Source organism: Heloderma suspectum, chromosome 6 (assembly GCF_057233095.1).
Source record: "Heloderma suspectum isolate Gila_16-S chromosome 6, 16-S_ref, whole genome shotgun sequence".
NCBI lineage: Eukaryota > Metazoa > Chordata > Lepidosauria > Squamata > Helodermatidae > Heloderma > Heloderma suspectum.
The window spans coordinates 38,117,804-38,136,524 of NC_139463.1; the positions used below are offsets into that span (position 1 = coordinate 38,117,804).

At 45.5% G+C, this 18,721-nt stretch overlaps 1 protein-coding gene across 5 annotated transcripts in view; it reads right to left on the bottom strand.

Annotated features, from left to right (window-relative positions):
- The window catches only part of LOC146340649 (zinc metalloproteinase-disintegrin-like NaMP), a 108,119-nt gene that overhangs the window by 74,563 nt on the left and 14,835 nt on the right, over positions 1-18,721 (bottom strand). For 4 of the 5 annotated variants that reach the window (XM_084803955.1, XM_084803956.1, XM_084803954.1 and 1 more), the window contains exons 2-4: positions 12,958-13,070; positions 11,414-11,490; positions 3,622-3,700 (exon numbers count right to left, since the gene is read on the bottom strand). In XM_084803955.1, coding sequence (XP_084660081.1) covers positions 3,622-3,700; positions 11,414-11,490; positions 12,958-13,070 — 269 coding nt within the window. Of the gene's footprint in view, positions 1-3,621; positions 3,701-11,413; positions 11,491-11,927; positions 12,088-12,957; positions 13,071-18,721 lie in introns of those variants that run through there. The other variant, XM_084803957.1, reaches the window with a different exon arrangement.

An 18,721-nucleotide genomic window follows, 5' to 3' on the forward strand; every position in this document is an offset into this window, starting at 1 on the left:
TGTCCATCCCTAGATTTTCCAAAGGAAAAAGAAAATAACTTAAAATAAAATATAAAGTAGATCTCTGCCCAAAGGAGCTTACATTGTGTCATTTGACAGTGGTGAGAAAATAAATAGGGCTGGGGAGAGATTGGAAAAGCAAAGCAAAGGGAAGGATGCGAGTCAATGGGAAGGTGAGGCCTTTGGGCTTGGGCTTGGCTCCTGAAACACCAGTCCTTTTTCATCATAAGACCTACACAGCTAGTAGGACAATGCTACAATCCTATGCAGACTTGCCTGGAAGTAGATTCCAGTGATATCAATTGAATTTACTTCTCAGTAAGAACATAAGAAGAGTCATGATACATCAAACAAGTGGCCTGTCTAGTTCACCATTCTGTTCTCACAGTGGGCAACCAAATGCCTCTGGGAAGCTCATAGAGGATGAGTCCAATAGCAACTGGTATTTGTGTTTTCCAGCAACTGGTATTCAGAGGCATACTGCCGCTGACACTGGAGGTACTATATACGGATAACTGATGACAACGTATTTGCAAATGTGAGATGACTGGCTGAGTGAGTGGGGTGTGTGTGAAATGGTGTGTGATATGTAAACAGGGAGCAATGTCTATGATTTTTAGATAGGGAAGGGATAAATACGACTTATGAGGAGACAGGTTACACATAAGATCTGTGTTTATAGGATTAGAGTGGTGATCAAGTGTGTGTGAGGGAGGATATATAGAAGGTTTTAAAGTGACTTATTACTGTAACTCCATTATTTAAGTGCAGGAGGAGAGTAAAGCGGTTATTTACTGTTTAACACCTTAGTTCTGTAAATAATAAATATTTATCTGCTTTTCAAAATCCCACACCTATTGCTCGTGGCTACCAAAGGGTAACAGTGACAAGAGAATAATATTTGTCACAATAAAAAGCCAGTGTGTCCTCACATCTCAAGAAGTAAAGGTGTTGGACCTGAGGTAAAGGTCCTGGAGGCAGCATTACTGTGTGCTGTGAGAAGGGCCTTCTAGAAAAGGTATTGACACTGGTAAATAGGCAGGAACACCATAATAGCCTTTACAAGAATGTATATTTTCATTCTAGTTATATCTTGCCATTCATAAAAATCCCAGAGTGGGCAACAACAATATTAAAACAATAATAAAACAGCAATAAAATATAGTAATCCCCAAGAGTCCCCTTTTAAATCCCCTTTGAAACCCATCCAAGTTGGTAGCCATGATTACATGTTGTGGCAGTGAATTCCATAATTTAACGATATGCTGTGTGAAGAAGTCCTTCCTTTTGTCTGTCCCAAATCTCATGTATAGAATTGTGCCATAAGTGCCTCAGCCTCTTCGTGCGGATGTGAACGCACATCGAGATGCACATCAAGCTACTTTTATAGAGCCTCCACATTGTGAAGTTCAAAAGCTGACACAGTGAACAAACAGAAGCCAATGAGTCCCCACAGCTCACACCAACAAAGATTAAATGTTCTCCCACCGAAATGAAAATTAAGTTGTACTGAATTTAGTGCTGATTACAACTCAGATAGTGCCTGCAAATGCTTGTCCTCAAATAGTGCCGGGTCAGAACTGTTCTAAAGCTATTGAGGGAAGTGAATGTCTATAATGGAGAGAAACATCACATGCTGTACACAGCTGCCCAAAGTCATTATTTACAGACAAATTCCAGCAGGCATGATTGAATTTCAAACAAATGTGTCGTTACAGTTCATAACTCATAGTAATTTGGAAGAACAGAAGATCAGCGCAGAGAGAACATGGCTGACAGCAAGCCATCTGACAGAAGCTAGCATGTTATGGGGAAGGGAAGGCAATCAAAGAGGAAGGAATGTAGAACGTTCTGTTCAGATTACAGGCCGTTCTTCCCTCCAAACTTGTTTCCCTGGAGGTCAATACCACTGCATCGTGTGATCTGCAGCACGAACTTTCAGACATGCAGTTTGCCCACATAACGTTACCATTTCAAAACATGAAACAGAGCTTTCACATTTACCCACAGTTTCCATTCCATGGAAATTATTTGAGGCCACACGATAAAGCTTTCAGGCATGTACACCCACCCACAACTGTAATTAAAGAACTAGCCAGAGAACAAAAAACAACTTGCAAAAGGCACCCATTATCAACCTATCGAATGGTCAGATGAATTGGAACCACACACCACATAAGGATGTGTGGTAAAATGTATGGCAGATTGTGTGATAAACTGGTGACCATACATCACGTGGTAAAATGTAAGCTTCACTCACACAGCATCCTTGGAAAATGAGGACAGGGAAGAAATATTCTGCGGTGTGGAATTAAGGATGTATGAGAATTTTGTTCCAGTTTAAAACAAAAACAAAAAGAAACAGTTGTACATGCCCCACTCACAATCTTGAACACAAACATGATAACATTCCCCAGGAAAAGTTGTCACATCTTTGAGCTTGTGATCACATTTGTAAAATGCATCCTTTAAAAAAAAATGTGTATTTTAAAATGCACATTTTCCAAAATGGATGCATTTTCATGCCTTAATCAATGAAGAAAAGTACACATTTTGGTCTGTACTAAAACACACACACACACACACATTTTTTCCTTTTCAAAAATGTGCACTTTAAGAATAAAGCAAAAATACCATGCTCTCATTTGGGAACGAGAATGAAACAAACCAAGCACTGCCTACTGAGGTGAGAACTTCTATGAGCTCAAACATTGCTCATTCGCCCATCACAATGTGGGATGTCTTCTAGAGCAGGCTGGCAAATTCCTTTAATATGAGCATTTAAGGCTACAGTCCTTTACAGCACAGCCCTAGACATGTCTGCTCAGAAGTAAGTCCCACTGAGACAAAAAGGACTTACTTCCAGGTAACTATGTATAGCGGGGTGCTGAACCTCTTGCGGCCTGAGGACCAATTCCATTTCAGAGAAGCTCTCGGGGGCCACATTCCAGTGGTGGTTGGAGTCAAAGACGAAAGGGGCAGGGCCCAAAATATCAGCACATTTTACTTTAATGATCTTACTGCCAGTAACTAAGCCTTAGGAAAGGCATTCCAAGCTTTTAGAAAGGGGGGGAATGCATGCAGGCTAAGAAACGGCCTGACAGTTGGTTGCCTGAGGAAAGAGCATGGGTCCAGTAGAAGGGGGCTATCTGGGGAACACCAGAGGGTCAGATTGTGACTGCAAATGGTCTGGATTGGGACTCCAGGCCTAAGGTTCCACACCCCTGATATAGGATCACAGCCACACACACTTACCTGGGAACACATTTAATTGAACAAAGCGCAACTTACTTCCATCTAACCTTTATCATCATATTGGGTTTTACGCATGTTAAATGCATGTAAAGCTGATCAAAAGAATTTGAATCAAAAGAATTTGAAAGAAGTTTAATCCCATCTTCAATCCCTGACATCTCCTGTTAAAATGGATCTTGGGGAGCGGAACCGGGCAATTGCAGAATCACTGGACCGATGGACTATAGTGCACTCAGTATAAGACAGTTTCATTCATGTACATGTTGTTTGAGTGGCCATGTCATGGATTTGCGCACCTGAGAGATTTCATATGGACACACCCTTTACTTTACTTAACTGCTAGACAGAAGTCGCTCTGAATATTACCTCAATCTGAGGGCTTGTTGTAATTTCCTTGCCATCATGGGAGTAATGGGTCTCAGTGTAGTCTTTGGAAAAAAGATCCCTGGAAGGAAGACAATGGGTTTGTTATTCAAGACAGAAATTAAGTTGGACCAGAGATAATGACATAATAGGCCTACAACTATATTATTCCAAGGACATTGTACATATATTTTTAGCAACAGAGTAGGATATCAAAGGATATCTTCATGGGGGGGAGTATGGAGGTTCTGGGGGAACCCTGGCTTTTTGTTTATGAATACCATGCTCATGAATGCTGCCTGGTCATTCCAACAGCAAGCTAGAGACAGAAGAACCAGAGACTTTTGAGCTCACCTAAATTCTTTGAAAATCACTTAGAAAGTTGTTTCGGCTTGCTCCCATTTTTTACCTATTTTTCAGTTCATTCCAGTGGGAAAAGCGTGCATCTCTGTGCACGTTGACTAACATAAAAAATATTACACACACGCACACACACTTCAAAGTGCTCTCTCTCTCTCTCTCTCTCTCTCTCTCTCTCTCTCTGCATTTTTCCAATGCAATCACCAATTAAGGAATTTGTAAACATTCTTCAAAAGGGGGGTGAACCACTCCTCGCATTCACATTTGGGATTCAGAACGGGATATGTTAGCATGATTTGTGAGCAGAAATGAAATTCTTGTACATCCCTACTGCAAGCCATGGTTTGTTGTTGGCTTATGACTCTGGCTTGATCAGGGGTGGGGGGGAGGCAAGAGCATGCGGCTCATACATGATAAGTGGGTTTGTCCCAGAACCCTGGCCTATCTTTACATCTTAACCATGCCACTGGTTCATCTGCTTAACATGGAATGGTTCTTAACTGGACATAAAGAAAAAAAGTGACACATACATTGGAAGACTAGTTATTTTGTGTCCAATATTTAATCATAATAATTGGTATAGTGGGGTCATGTGTAATATGTTCAGGTCCTATCAGCAAATCTTAAGGTGTTTCAGACTATTTATTTATTTATTTATCGTACTTACCCTGTGCGCTGTGTTGCAGACCTCCATCACTTACCTGCCCCATTTGGCTCCCTGGTCAAGCTGGCATGTGATCTGCAGGCACTCGGTGAGCAGTGCGTGGCTACCTGACTCCTCAGTGAGCTGCCATTTTGTGTACAATGGCACCTTGTTGTTTCATGTAAAAGACATGGAAATGGCAGCCGTAAAAGTGCCCATTTACACAAGATTACAGACATTAATGGTCTATTCACGCCTGTAATCTTGCAAAAGTGGCCACTTTACAGCCACCATTTATATAAAATGTCTGTTACGTAAAACAGTGAGCCACTATTTTTTAGGGATGCACGAAAGTCACTTACCTGGTCTCACAGCTTGCTTGGCGGTGGGGGGGAGGCGCTTCGCTGCTCCCTCCGAAGTTCAGGCTGGGGGGGGAGGCTTCCCTCCTCGCCCGGCCGAAATTCAGGCCGGCGGGGGAGGCTTCCCGCCTCGCCCGGCCAAAATTCAGGCTGGGGAGAAACTCCCCGTCTCCCCGGCCGTGAACTTCAAAAGAAAAAAAAAACGCCCCTGTGATAGGCTACGTGACGATTAACGTAGCCTATCACAGCTGACTTTGCAAATCTAGCCATGATAGGCTACGTTAATCGTTACATAGCCTATCACAGGGGCGTGGGGTTTTTTTTACTTTTCTTGTAATGGTGGCGGTGGCAGCCGGTCGAAAGACCGGCTGCCACCCCCGCCCCTGACGAAGACCTGCCGAACCGCCGCCGGGACCCGCCGCCGGGAGGGACATTTGTGAAAGGTAAGTCCCATCCCGGGGGGGCGCGGGGGGCGCGGAGAATTTCTCCCCGAACAACCTTCGGAGGACCGAATGCGTTGGCACTCGGCCCCCTGAAGTTTCGGGGAGAAATTCTCCCCCATCCCTACTATTTTTACGCAAAAGAACGGCTCACTGAGGAGTCAGGTAGCCATGCGTGCTTGCGGGACGACAGCAGATTGCCCGCTGGCTCAACCAGGGAGTCCAACATGGTAGCAGTCTGCAGACGGGAGGCTGGGAGTCCAAGCGGCGGGTGTCCACTGGATTCCACACCCCTCTCCATTTCCCACAACATCCCTACTTCAGACACCATGGAATCATTCTCCCCACATTCACTTCAAAATACAGTATTAATTTATTTGCTGATCTATTGATTTTATACAATTGTATGCCACCCACTTACAATAATCCTTGGGGCAGTTTAAAATAAAAGAGAACAGCTACCTCAGCAAATCACAGTCTGTTGCCTCCCCCTTCTATAATAGTGGGCCATCTGGGGTTCATGGGCCCCTGGGGGTGACCTTTGTGGTAACAGTAGCTTTAGGTGGCTCCAGGTGGCTCCGGGTGGACAAGACATTAAGTCATTGTATGTGTGTGTGTGGGGGGGGGGGGATGGCTGCTGCTACAAATGCATGACATATTATCTTTATATTTTTATTTTAATTTATTACATTTATATCTCTTTCTTCCTCCCAAGGCAGCATACATAATCTTCCTCCTCTCCATTTTATCCTCACAACAACAACCCTATGAGGTAGGTTGGGCTGAGAGTCTTTGACCAGCCCAAAATCACCCAGTGACCTTCCATGGCCGGGTAGGGACTAGAACCCAGATCTCCCAACTCCCAGTCCAACACTCTAGCCACTACACCACACTGGCTCACCACATTTATTTTTAACCACAAGGCCCTGGAAGTTGATTCAACTGCTGAGGCATTGTTGAAAACAAAATGGCAGTGATCTGGAGCTCTTTAGGGTGGGCAGGGCTCAAAAGAGGCCTCAAGGCAGGCATTAGCAATGGGCCCTGATAGAGCTTTGGCAACTCCCCAAGGATGATGGGTACTGAAACCAGTCCTGCGAAGGAACTTTCGAAATCTCCAAGTCAGGATTTTCACCTAGTGAGGGGGACTACTGGTTTGCGTATGCTGCGAACAAGTATAGTGTGTTGGCTAAGGTACAAGCCACGAAGTCCTGGGTTCAGATCTCTAATGATTTGATTCAAACATCTAAAGGACATCCAGCTCCCTCATGAACCTGCCTAAAGGTTAAGATCAGGGATTTCACCGTAAAGCTCACCTCTGCTCAAGACCTTAGGAATCCTTAAAGCACAGTTACGTATTGCAAAGCTGTTGCCAGATTCTAAAGTTGTCGCTCTTTAGAATATTCTGCTGCCTTCTTATCAGGGATGGGAGAGAAATTCATTCAGTTTGCATTTAATGTGAACTTACCACTTTCAAACCAATATGTGCACTGAAACTCGGTTATCCTTCAAAATTTGCACTTTTCTGAATTTTGCAATGCCGTTCTCCAATAAAAACCACCCAGCGTACATACAAAAATGTGAATATGGAGGAAACACGCACACAAAATGCTTCTATTTGTGACATTAATGTGCAAAAAATGCATGATAGTGGAAATTGTTTGCAAAAATGTGTATACTAGGCAAATGTGCTGAGAAAAGTGTTCATAATAGGAGAAATGTACACAAAAATGTGGAGTTTTGTAAAATAATAATCACAAAATGGGACAAAATGAAGTTACGTTTGGAAAAAGGAGAAACTGAACAATACTGAAATGAACAGATTCATTCATCTGTACTTCTTTTTCATACTGACTTCTTTTTTGCGGTATATCTGTGCTGTTTTAAAGTGTATTATTTATCCTGCAAGCCACTTTGAGAGCTGTATGACTGTTTAAATTGGACCAGCATTTAGATACATGATAAAATGAGCACATTTAAATTTTTATCCTGTTATATCATACTCTCAAAGTGTGATCTTACAGGAAAGATAAAATACTATAGAAAAAGCATGACCATTACTAAAAGGAATTCCTCAGCAAATAAACATTGAAACAAGGAAGCAGAACAGTTTAAAACCACCAACTTCCAAACCCAGCAAATATGTAACCAGGTTCTAAGGCCACTTAATGATTTCCCAGCAGAGGTAAGATCTGAACCAACAAGTTTGCAGCTCAATAGCTACTAAGTTTGCAGCTCAATAGCCACTAAGCTGCGCTAGCTGTTACTACAGCAGAGCATTAATTGTTTTAGTGCAAAGGGAATTGCACCATGAACCCCTGGGTCCCACTTTCACTTCAGCGGAGCAAATCGGGGTGTTACAGCAGTTCATTTGTATGTGGGAAATAATTTCAGGGCATGTCCGCTGCCGAGCAGTGAAAGAAATCTATCAAAAAAGAATGTCTAACCCAGGCCAGGCCAGTCAGTGAACGGGCAAAAAACCCGCTTGGCTGGTTAGCTATTATGCCGATACTGGACAAGTGGCCATTCTATTTTTGATTATCTTTATTAATATCTTGATTTACAATTCCAGTTGAGCTGTAACTAACTCTTAACAGAATGCAAATGCTGTGCTAGAGAATTTTATTTATTTCTTTATTTCTTTATTGTATTTTTATCCCGTTCTTCAGCCAAGAAAGGCTCCCGGAGTGGCTTACAATCAATGAACAAAGAAGACAGTCCCTGCTCACAGGCATACAATAAAAAAAAAGACATGACACACAAGGAAAAGGCAATGGGAAGGGAAGAGGGAGAAAAAAAGAATTTGGTAGACTATCAGCCCTTGCTCGCCTCCTCCCACACTCTGTGAATGGCCTGCGCTCACCCCTGCAGCCTTGTCAAGCTTCACAGTCACCATTTTCTGAGAAATAAAATGGTGATTGCAAAAATGCGCAAATTTGCACACATAAAAAATGCACATTTTTGCAAATGTGCATATTTGCGTGTGCATGAAAATGCATATTTTATTAAAAATGCATATTTTCATACACACACTAATGTGTGCCTTCACAAAAATGTGCATTTCACACATGAGAATATGTGCATTTGCAAAATGCACATTTTTGTGCATACAGAAGTATGTGCATATTTGTAATTGCCATTTTATTTCTTTTAGAAAAGGCAACCACAGACCTTGATGAGGCCACTGGGATGAGTGTGGGCTGCTTGCTGAGAATGGGAGGGGCTCAAGTGCAGTCCAGGGACTGGCAAATCTGGGCAGGGGCTGGGCAGGAGTCTGGAGAACCCGGATGGGGGTGAGTTTGCACATCTCTACTTCTTACCATCATTGTCACCAGCTACTATTGCTCCTTTATCATTAGGGATGGCCATTGCGGGGAAATCCGGTCCATTTGGGGCTTGCCAGATTTCGTCAGAGCCCCTGGCTCAGCTTGCATTTGTGAGCCAAGCCATGGGCTCCCCCCCCCCCGCAAATCCAGGAATTTTCTGAGATTATTTTTAAATTTCCTTTTATGCAACTTGCAAGAGCAATTTGCAGAATTCAGGCAAATTATGGCTGTAATTTGCTTAATTTGCTCAAATTGCTGCTATAATGTGTTAAAGTTTGCACAAACTGCAGGTGCAATTTGCACAACGTAAGCAAATTTCCCTGAATTATGCAAATTTTGCTTACAATTTGTGTATCTAGCATTTTTTTTAAAAGAAAGAAAATCTGCATAAATGGGGGTTGTAAAGGGGCCATTTATGCAACATTACATGCATAAATGGTCCATCTACTCCTGTAACATTTTGTAAATGCCATTTATACAATGCTACTTTTACGGAAAAAAAACCGAGCTTGCTAAGGGGACAAGAGGCTGCCAGGTGCCTGCGAGTGTTCACCGGGCCAGGCCATCCAGCAGCTCACAGAGCGTGCTGAGTGGGGGTGGGGACAGGTGGCGGCAGTCCAGCGAGTGCCTGGGGAGGACAGACTGCTGTGAGTCCTTCCATCCCTAAATGAAGGAGGAAGTGAAACTGACCGATCTGTCCATTTGTATGACCCTACATGATCTTTAAAACCCTTTAAAAAGTGGGGTTCCTGCTGATATGGGGAGCGTGCTCCACACGTACAACTGTTGGGGCAAAGCTTGCCACCATGAAGCCACATTCTCCCCCCCCCACATGCATGTTTATTGGATGCATGGAAAAATGTGTGCATAAGACTAGAAGTCCAGCTGTGTAGCATCAAGTCTACACATTACTTTTCTGTCATACATGGATGACTGGGAGAATAAATTGACCACTTGTAAGTGTGAGGAGAGATGCAGAACATAACAATGACACATCCTACATGGTTCATGTGACACTCTGGACAGGATCCAACCAGTCCACTCCATCCTTGCTGGTTCCATTGCAATCATGAGAGCCACTGCTTGTTCAATGGGGCTTTGGAGCTTCTAAAAATAATTCCAGAAACACCAATTCCCTGATCATGACAGGTCAGTGGAGCTCCCTTCTGCAAGCTCCTCTGACCTGCCACATTCTGGAAACAAGTGTTTCTGCTCATTAGGGGTTATTCTTACAAGTGCCAAAGCCCGATTGTATGAGTGGTGAGTCCCACGAGTGCACAGGCACAGTAGGGCACTACTCTGTAAAACAGGGATGGGGGACATTTGCACCCTGAGAGCAACATTCCCACATGGGTAATCTTCTTGGGGCTGCATACCAGCAGGGGGTAGGGTAAAGCAAAAAACAGGCAGGTCCAAAACCACATCATGCGCACTCCATTCACATACAAGAAAGCTGAAGGCCTCATCCAGCCAATTGGGCACCAGTTCCCCACCCCTGCACTAAAAGGAAGAGACACACACTGAGGGTCATAGAATCATAGTATCATAGAATCATAGAATAGTAGGGTTGGAAGGGGCCTACAAGACCATCGAGTCCAACCCCCTGCTCAATGCAGGAGTCCAGATCAAAGCATCCCTGACATGTGGCTGTTCAGCTTCATCTTGAATGCCTCCAGTGTGGGACAGCTACTGACCCACACTGTAAGAAACTCCATGTTTCTTATAGAAGCATCTCCAGTCCCCTTATAATGCCTAGTTTAGCCCCGACTGAGGCTTCTCCCAATCAGTATAGTCATAATTGCAAGAAAAGGATATCACCACAAGAATGAGGGTAACTCCTATTGTTTTCTGCCACTGCATTGCCCTAGTATAAGTTAGAGAACTGCTTGGCTAACTTGTTGTTGTTGTTCAGTCATTCAGTCGTGTCCAACTCTTCGTGACCCCATGGACCATAGCACGCCAGGCCTTCCTGTCCTACGCTCTCTCCCGGAGTGTGCTCAAGTCCATATTCATTGCATCGGTGATGCTATCTAGCCACCTTATCCTCTGCCGTCCCCTTCTCCTTTTGCCTTCAATCTTTCCCAGCATCAGGGTCTTTTCCAGTGAATTTTTCTTCGCATTAGGTGGCCAAAATATTTGAGCTTCAGCTTCAGTATCTGTCCTTCCAATGAGCACTCAGGGTTGATTTCCTTTAGGATTGACTGATTTGACCTCCTTGCAGTCCAGGGGACTCGTAAGAGTCTTCTCCAGCACCACAGTTCAAAAGCATCGATTCTTTGGCGCTCAGCCTTCCTTATAGTCCAGCTCTCACAACCATACGTTGCTACTGGGAAAACCATAGCTTTGATTATACGGACCTTTGTCAGCAAGGTGATGTCTCTGCTTCTTACTATGCTGTCTAGATTTGCCATAGCTTTCCTCCCAAGGAGCAAGTGTCTTTTAATTTCATGGCTACAATCACCGTCTGCGGTGATCTTGGAGCCCAAGAAAGTAAAATCTGTCACTGCTTCCATTTCTTCCCCTTCTACATGCCAGGAAGTGATAGGGCCAGATGCCATGATCTTCATTTTTTTAATGTTGAGTTTCAAACCAGCTTTTGCACTCTCCACTTTCACCCTCAACAACAGGATTTTTAGATCCTCTTCGCTTTCTGCCATTAGGCTAACTTACCTATTTTTTTCTAGGTGAAGGACCACTTTCTCTCCATTCACTTCAATTTCATACTGTAGGGCATCTTCATACTTCGCCTGTATTCAAAAGCATTAGAGTGTAGATGAGTAGCTGTTGATTACATGTATTTAAAATGGCAAACAAAAGAAAAATCAAATATATCTTCCCAGTGATTCAATAACTGACAAAATACTGCTGGATTAGAGATTTAGGGTATAATCCTATGCATGTTTAGACAGAGAAAAGCCCTATGACTCCCAGCATTCCCCAGGCAGGAGACTGCACCATGCATAAGTTCCAACTTCCTAGGCATAAGGCCTCGCTGTGGCCTTCAAACCACAAATTCATCCATCCAAAAGTAATGAGTGAATAGGGACTAACAACATAATCCTATGTACGTTTAGACAGAAAACAGTCCTAAAACTCCCAGCATTCCCCAGACCAATTCAGCTCAGGCTTTGGCCTTCAACTGAATCACATGCACATCTCTAGACACAACTAGGTGCATACGAACCTGGCTACATCCGATCCAGGGTGGGGGGTCCGCGGTGGGAAAATCTGGGCCATTTGGGGCCTCACAATGCCCCTGGAGACTTGCTGCATCCATCAGATTTCGTGGGGTGGCTCGCCAGGACTCTTCTTCCCATGCTGGCTGTTCAGGAAGCCCTTGACAGCTGGCGCAGAGAAGAAGACCCTCAGTGACACCTCAGCAGTGTCTTCCCAGTCTCCTTGAGAGGAAGCCAGGGTGAGAGCACTGGGAACTGGCTGCACCGAGGCCTTTCTTATCTGCGCTGGCTGATAAGGAAGCCCCTGGAAGCCAGCATGAGGACGAAGGGCCACAAATGGCGCCCACTATGCCATTTGCTATGGCATATGGTCAGTGCCGCACTGTGCCGCACTATGTGCGCACTATGCCGCACTATGGAGGGACTGACAGCACTAGAGAGCCATCCTGCGGCTGCGGGAAATCCACCAGATGCTGAGGTGGGTGGGGCTGGTCCTCTGCGGACGTCGCAGGTAAGATTCTTGAGAATCCAGCCTGATTTGACTCTGCAGGAGATTCCTCCACCAGCCCTAGTCACAACTAGGGATGGACGGATTCCCTACCTGTTGTTCCGCAGGGGAATCCGCCTGCGATCCATCCCTCCCCCCCAGAATCCTTCCAGGCCAGATCCGCTCTGCATCGATCCTGCAGAACCAGCCACCTGCTCCGCATCACTGCCGAAGGTCAATACAGCCTGCAGCCATTACCGTGCCGTATCGCTGTAAGTAAGTCTCCAGATGCAAATGGCATAGTGGGCACCATTTGTGGCCGTAAAGCTGGTAGATTAGCCCAAATGCAGCCATTTACGGCTGCATTTAGGTTAATCTACCAGCTTTACGGTCACAAATGGCATCCACTACACCATTTGCTTCCCTGTTTTTTGACATGATAGGCTATGCAAATATTTGGAGTCATTGGAGTCCGTGGTGGAATTCTCTGCCATCCCTAGTCACAACTATCAAATAATAACTCAGGTTGAGGAAAATGCAGTTTTTCTTACCTTTTGTTGAGGGTTCTGAATTCCTTCTACATCTCTTTTGTGCAATGCATGGATTTTTTTGGGATACACCACTTCATATTCCTTCACCCCAGGTAGTTCCTTCATTGAGCTCCCTTCATTTGGAAAAAGAGAAAACGTGGGTTTTCTTTTGTAATTACATTTCCCACATGCCACAAGTTTATTTGTCATTCAATTAGCAATCCAGCATGGATTCTCTTTCCTACTGAAATGAAGCCAAAGTAGGGATGTACGAAAGTCACTTACCTTTTCGACGGGGTGATTCGCGGCGGGGGGAAGGCACTCCGCACCTCCCCCCGAAATCCTAATCTGGCCGCAGCCGGACATCCGGCTGCTGGGCAGCCTTCTGGGGGAAAAAAATGCGTACGCAAATGGTGGCGGCTATGGCCTCCGCCATTTGCATTCCCTTTTTTTGCCGTTTTAGCTTATGTAAGTATTTACGTAAGCTATTACGGCAAAAAAAAAGGGAATGCAAATGGCGGCCACCGTAGCCGCTGCCATTTGCGTACATGTTTGTTTGTTTTTTGCTTGCCATGATAGGCTACGTAAGTATTTACGTAGCCTATCATGGCAAAGGCAGCTATGCAAATGGCGTGGTGGCCGCCATTTGAGTCCACAGCAGCCAGCCAAGAGACCAGCTGCTGCTGCCGCTGCCGGAGCCACCGCCAGAGCCGCCGTTCCAGAACATCCGCCCCAGGTAAGCTTCGTCCCAGAGGGGATTCCGTGGGGGCGGGGGGGGGAGGCCATTCCGCCACAGATTTTGGGGGGCCGAATGCCAGTGCATTTGGCCTCACTGAAATTCGTGGCGGAATTCTCCACTATCCCTAAGCCAAAGTATGCACACAATGACTTTGTCTCTGGGCTACCTTGCTTGCTTGTTGAATAGCCTTTGATAGCTGGTGGCTACCAATTCTAGGGATGGCGGAGAATTTCTCCCTGAATCTTCGGGGGGCCGAGTGCCAACGCATTCGGCCCCCTGAAATCGGCGGTGAAATTCTCTGCCACCCCCCCGCCACCCCCCCGCCACTCCCCCGGGATGGGACTTATCGTAGCCGAATGTCCCTCCCGGCGGCAGGTCCTGGCAGCGGTTCGGCGGGCTTTCGGTGGGGGTGGGGGCGGCAGCCGATCTTTCGACCGGCTGCCGCCACCGCCGTTACAGCTGAAGTAAAAAAAAAACAACAACCCCGTGATAGGCTACGTAACGATTAACGTAGCCTATCATGGCTAGATCTCCAAAGTCAGCCACAAATAGCATTGCCCTTATTTTTGCCGTAGTCTACGTAAATCTTTACGTAGACTACCGGGACCAAATAAGGAACGCAAATGGCGGCTCCCCATGGGGGCCGCCATTTGCGTACGCGCTTTTTTCAAAGTCACCCATGATAGGCTACGTAACAATTAACGTAGCCTATCACGGCTGACTTTGCAAATCTAGCTGTGATAGGCTGCGTAAATCGTTACGTAGCCTATCACGGGGTCTTTTTTTCTTAGTTCGCAGCCGGGGAGACGGGGCGCTTCTCCCCGGCCTGAATTTCGGTCGGGCGAGGCAGGACAGCTCCCCCCCCTCGCCTGAACTTTGGGGGGAGAAGCGAAGCGCCTCCCCCCCACCGCGAAGCAAGCTGCGAGACCAGGTAAGTGACTTTCGTACATCCCTAATTCTTGCACACAGATTTCCCAAATCCTTCAACCTTTGCTATTTCTGTTTTGATACTTTGAACTTGGAAGGTGAACTCAGACTAAAGTCAGCGGAGCTTACAAAGTGAATAATTTCCAGGCTCTGACACAGAATTACCTGCAAGAATTCCTTTTAGCTGCTCCACAGTTATGGTAAATGAGTTACTACTTCATCATGGTCCCAGTTAGCCTGAAGGCCATCTCAGATTACTGCTTCAAAAGTCCCTGTCTAACTCATTCTTTCGTGGAAATGCACTCTGAAAACTTCTACTCAATCACTGAGTATTCATTTTCATGTGTAATTTGTTTTAATTGTACACCTTCACCATATTTTGACCACTGTTTTGTTCTGATATCAAACCCATGAAGTGCTGTTTTATGTTAGTGCAGCATTATTTAAGAACTACTTTTAAAATTTCCCAAATTTGCACAAATTCATATTTCCCCCATTGACTAAAGTATGAGAATGCTCGTCTGGGGGATTTGCATATTTGTACAAGTACAAATTTCTGCAAATACAAATCTGCCTGAATTTGGGAAATTCTGCCAATGAGTGGACAATGGAATGAAAGGCACCTGACAATCTGCGAAACTCAGACAGAATGTATTTTACAAAATCCTTACACCCTTAATTTCCCATAAACTGTCTTGGAGGTTTCCATTTCTGAAAGACTGGGCAGGAATCATGAATTAAATACATAATGATAAATAAACCTCTCTCAATACCCTGGCTACTTTTATGAGGGCGGGGGGGATGATACATGGAGGCATGATTTAGCTAAAATGGGAGGGTTTGGTCTTGTGTATTTCATTATTTATTTATTTGTTCGTTCATTCGTTTCATTTCTATACCGCCCAATAGCCGAAGCTCTCTGGGTGGTTCACAAAAATTAAAACCAAACAACACACAATAAAACAATTTAAAATATATAGAACATTAAAACCACAATATAACAATACAACCACAATAAAACCTATCAGCAGTGCAGGAGTTTAAAATACAATTTTTTAAAACAGCAAAGCTAAAAGTTTAGAAAGCTAAAATGCTAAAATGCCTGGGAAAATAAAAAGGTCTTCACCTGGCACCATAAAGGATACAATGTCGGTGCCAGTAGAGATGTACGAAAGTCACTTACATTTTGACGAAATGTGATTTGAGGTGGGGGGGAGGTGATCCGTCCCTCCCTCCGAAATTCTGGCCAGGGGGGAGGCGCTCCGTCCCTCCCCCCCCGAATCCTGGCCGGCCAGGTCTGCAAATGGCGGCGGCCATAGCCGCCACCGTTTGCGTCCCTGCAGTCAGCTGTGATAAGCTACGTAAATGTTTACGTAGCCTATCATGGCTGAGTAAAAAAACAACAACCGCGCGTATGCAAATGGCAGTGCCCATGGGCGCCGCCATTTGCATTCCTTATTTTGGCACATCTAGTCTACGTAAACATTTACGTAGACTACGGCGAAAATAAGGGGGACACAAATAGCGTAGCGTCTACACTATTTGCGTTCCCCTTATTTTCGCCGTAGTCTATGTAAATGTTTATGTAGACTAGATGTGCCAAAATAAGGAACGCAAATGGCGGCGCCCATGGGCGCCGCCATTTGCATAAGTGCGGGGTTTTTTGTTTTTTTTTACTCAGCCGTGATAGGCTACATAAACATTTATGTAGCCTATCATGGTATTTTTTAAAAATCTAGCCGTGATAGGCTACGTAAATCTTTACGTAGCCTATCACGTTTTTTTGTTTTTGTTTTTTTTTACTGGAAATGGCGGCGGCGGCAGCCAGTCAGAAGACCGGCCGCCACAGCCACCGCCGCCGCTGCCGCCGCCGAACCAACACCGAACCGCCGCCACAGCCGCCACCGCCAGGAAGATTCACTGAAGGTAAGTCCCGTCCCGGGGGTGGGGGTGGGGTGGCAGACCATTTTGCCACCGATTTCGGGGGGCCGATTGCACTGGCATTCGGCCTCCCTGAGATTCGTGGCAAAATTCTCTGACATCCCTAGGTGCCAGGCGAAACTCACTAGGGAGCTCATTCCAGAGCCGGGGTGCCACAGCAGAAAAAACCCTCCTCCTAGTAGCCACCCACCTCACTTCCTTTGGCAGGGGCTGACGAAGAAGGGACGCTGACGATTAAACCCCTCCCCCTCCACTGTCCTCCCCATAAGCTGAGCATTGACAGTTTGTCTCAATGGCTTATGGGGATTCATAATTTGCACTTGTGAAATTGCACAAATCCCCCCAAATGCACAAATCCTCCCCCCTAATGCTCAAACTCCCCCATCCCAAATGAGCATTTTCATTCTTTAGCCTAGGGGGGGAAATGCACATTTTTGTCTCGGTGTTTTCTTTATTTTATGTATTTTTCTATGACTAAATTTGCGTAAAATTCTGACAAGTACAAAAACTAGTCTCTTAAGTCCACAGAAGCCATGCAACTTGGGAAAAGCCAGTGTGCTGTGGAATCCTTGCGTCAGATTCACAGAAATGCAAACTCATTTGATTCCACTGCAGATTTCTCTGATGTCACTACAGTAAATTAAAGAAGCAGTATACAATAACAACACAACCAAAAGAAAGAGAGTCAAAAACACACATGAAATTAAAACATCCATAGCAGCAGGGAGAGCAGGGGGAAACAATTGCTACCCATGTGCCTGGTGAAGAGGGGATATCCTTGCAGTTTGCAAGATAGAGAGCTAACCAGGCTTCCTGAGATAGGAAGTTCCACAATCTTAGGGTGCAATCCTATGCATGAAACCACAGACAGGGAATGCAGAGGAATGGCAAGGTCAAATGAGAGAAGATGGTCTGTGGCCCAAACCATTTGGGCTTTATTGAGAACAACTACAGAAGGGTGTGAATTCTGTTTCAGTTTAGATTTGATAAGAATTTACCAAAAATTAGGGGTGGACGAAAGTCACTTACCTTTTCTCGCAGCTTGTTCGCGGTGGGGGGGAGCGCTTCGCTGCTCCCCCTGCGAAGTTCAGGCCGGGGGGGGAGGCTTCCCACCTCGCCCGGCTGAAATTCAGGCCGGGGAGGAGGCTTCCCACCTCGCCCAGCCGAAATTCAGGCCGGGGAGGAGGCGCCTCGCCTCGCCCGGCCGCGAACGCGGAAGTAAAAAAAAAAAAAATGCCCCCTGATAGGCTACGTGACGATTCATGTAGCCTATCACGGCTAGATCTGCAAAGTCAGCCGTGATAGGCTACGTGAATCATCACGTAGCCTATCACGGGTGACTTTAAAAAAAAAAAAAGCGTACGCGAATGGCGGCCCCCATAGGGAGCCGCCATTCGCGTTCCTTATTTAGTTGCTGTAGTCTACGTAAATGTTTACGTAGACTACGGCAAAAATAAGGGCAACGCAAATAGCGTTGCCCTTATTTTCGCCGTAGTCTACGTAAACATTTACGTAGACTACAGCGACCAAATAAGGAACGGGAATGGTGGCTCCCTATGGGGGCTGCCATTATCCGTACACACTTTTTTTTTTTTTTTTTAAGTCACCCATGATAGGCTACGTGACGATTCACGTAGCCTATCACGGCTGACTTTGCAAATCTAGCCGTGATAGGCTACGTGAATCGTCACGTAGCCTATCAGAGGACTTTTTTTTTTTTCTTTGATTGCAATGGCGGCGGCGGCAGCCGGTCAAAAGACCGGCTGCCGCTCCCGCCCCGCTCGAACACCCGACGAACCGCCAGCCGGACCCGCCGCCGGGAGGGACATTCAGGGAAGGTAAGTCCCATCCCGGGGGGGGGGTGCGGAGGATTTCTCCTCAAAACTTGTTCGGGGAGCCGAACACGTTGGCGCTCGGCCCCCCGAAGTTTCGGGGAGAAATTCTCCGCCATCCCTACCAAAAATCTGCTCTTCAAAGATAATTTAAGATTAAAAAAAAACCTGAATGTGGAAGAAAGCAAAACCATCAGAGTTGTCCTCCGCCCAGGGCTTTGAGTGTTTAGCTCTTAAAAGTCTGAGTTTGTATCTCTGTGTTTTCAACCAAGTTTGGGTTAAACTAGGGTCACCAGTTCTATTTTTTCTGATACATTCCTCATCTTTTTATGGCATGCAGGTACAA